Source organism: Apaloderma vittatum, unplaced genomic scaffold (assembly GCF_000703405.1).
Source record: "Apaloderma vittatum isolate BGI_N311 unplaced genomic scaffold, ASM70340v1 scaffold25303, whole genome shotgun sequence".
Classification (NCBI taxonomy): domain Eukaryota; kingdom Metazoa; phylum Chordata; class Aves; order Trogoniformes; family Trogonidae; genus Apaloderma; species Apaloderma vittatum.
This window is the reverse complement of record NW_009710181.1, coordinates 329-2,580: the sequence shown is the minus strand read 5'-3', so window position 1 is coordinate 2,580 and position 2,252 is coordinate 329. Positions and strand designations below refer to the sequence as shown.

Sequence of the window (2,252 nt, the reverse complement as noted above, 5' to 3'; positions counted from 1 at the left end):
CGTGCCCTACCAGGTAACCGCGCGGGTTCGGAAGGTTTGGGGATCTCGCAGAGAGCCTGGCTCGTAGCCATGGACAGTTCTGCTCGTGCTGCAAATGCTTTTTGGAAGAGGGAAAAACTTGCTGTAATCTGCGAAAAGATAACAGCTCCGTTCCGCGTGCTGGGCAGTGAGATGTCGTTGAGCTGTCGGCAGGGCATGTGCTCAGGTCTCGGCGCTGAAACCGTTGTGTTTGCCACTGAGATAATGCCTGCTGTAGGTGTGGGCTGGAGCGTGGGGGTTTTGTGTGCTTCGTGTTATCTTATCTCTGAACTCCAACTAAATTGGTTTTGAGCAGGTGAACAGGGGTGGTTTTTTTGGTTTGTTTTTTTTTTTTATCCCCCAGGTACCTTTCAATGCTGTCGCACTCAGGGTCATTCACACCGACGTGGCTCCCACCAACATCATGTACGCGGTGAATGCCAGCTGGGTGGGGCTCTGCAGGATACCCGATGAAATCAGATGCCAAAGCGAGGGGCCGGTCCTGCTGACACAGACGCCGATCTGTGATTGCCTCGGCTTTGGTGAGCCAGCCCGGGACACCGTGAGCCGCGTTCTTGCCCACCCCGTGCCGACAGACCGGCTGCGGGGCGCAGGGTTCTGTTCTCAGCCGGAGTGGCGGGAGGAGCGGGCTGAGGTAGCGGTGCCTGCGTGTTCCCTCTGTCCCAGCCGTGCTTCAGGCCCGTCGGTGTTCGCTGACGTGTCGTTACAGCTCTGCCACCTTTAGTAGCTTGCGTGTGTCGGAGAACTTGACGGTTCCCTTGCTTTCTGGACTCACATTCATGAAAGCAGGTTCCATGTGGTTTATGCAAAATTCCTTCCGTTTTCTGTGGGTTTGCTTCTACCACTTGATGTAATGTTACAGCTCTGGGTCTGGTGCCGAGCTCCTCAGGCTCCTGTGGGGATGTACTGACGAGCTGGGCTACACCGTTTGGGATGTGGGCTGTTGGTGTGCATGCTGAGATCCTGGAGAAATGTGGGGTTTTTTCTCAGATGGGTCTTAAATCCTCCTGGTGTGAGAAGAACCATTTACTCAGAGAGCTTTGTCTGCTTCTGGCTGCACAGTGCAAAAGGCTCGGACAGAGTTAAGGCTGAACTTGGCACGTTTGCTTTCAGGAATTGTCCGAGGGGTTGACATGGAGAAGAAGCTTTACCACATCCTGACGCCGGTGCCTCCAGAGAGCCTGAGGCTGGTGAATTGTCTGCTCCTCGGAAACATCGCCATCCCCAACTGTGTTCTCGTGGGCCAGGTAGGAGCGGCGCGGCTGGAGGGGGAAAACTGGCTGGCGGTTTTTCTGATTTCTTACTTGTGAGGTTTGTGCATGCCTGGAGCTGCCTGGGCACCAGCAGATGGTTATCTCCCCAGGAAATTGTCAGTAGGAGCAAGGGAGAGAGAACGTTCTTCTCGTGTTTCAGATACCAGAGCGGGGCTGGTGTGGTTGTAGCTTGCTCATTTCCAGCAGTCAGCTCCCTTGGTCTCTAGAGGAAAGCGTTTCCCCTTCCATTGAAGGTACGAGTCTGTAAAGTTGTTCCTGGTTTTGTTTCTCCTCTTTCCAGCAAGGAGTTGAGGGAGAGATCCCCTATGTCACATCTGACTATAACTACAGCATCGTGGGGTCTGGGAAGCTGAAAAAGAAGTTTTCCAAGCAGAGGGAGCATGCGTTCGCCTGATTACATGTGAAGCCTTGGGGACCTCGGGCTGGGCTTTGTGCCGTGGAGGCAGGAGCTGGGTGTGCTCATGTGGCCGAGTGCTCCAGAGCTCTGAGGGGCACAGGGCGGCTGTAGGTGCTGCAACATGTCCTGTTTTGATAAGGCTTTAATATATTTCCAGTTTGTATTCTGGTGTTTTGTAATAAATGCCTGTTAAAAATGTTGGTTTGGTTTGAATCTTTTCCTCAGCCTGTGTTGGCTTGGACAGGACCGGTGCCGGTGGGGGTGTTGCTGCCCAAGGCCTGCTCTGCCCGGCTCCCGTCGCTCGGGTTTTTTGTGTTTTCCCCCAGCTCTTTGTCGGGGCAGCGATTTGCTCTGGAGGGAAGATGGGGTTGGTGGGAGCCGCACGGAGGTGAGCAGGTGCCTGGGGCTGAGCTGACCTTTCTGAGGAAACTGCTGCTGGGCGGGTATCACCAGGCACCTGATGGATGTGTGACTGCACAAATCACCTGCCGCCCGACCCGACGGGCTCCTGCTGACCTGGCCTGGCCCTGCCTGTGTCCCGA

At 55.0% G+C, this 2,252-nt stretch overlaps 1 protein-coding gene across 1 annotated transcript; it reads left to right on the top strand.

The window, feature by feature from the left end:
- Positions 1–382: 382 nt before the first annotated feature.
- Positions 383–1,707, top strand: NOL9 (nucleolar protein 9; the record flags this gene model as incomplete). The annotated part of the gene is made up of 3 exons (XM_009867222.1): positions 383–560; positions 1,153–1,286; positions 1,594–1,707. Coding segments are annotated over 3 exons (426 nt in total), but the record flags the coding sequence as incomplete, so codon positions are not given.
- Between the last annotated feature and the right edge of the window lie 545 nt (positions 1,708–2,252).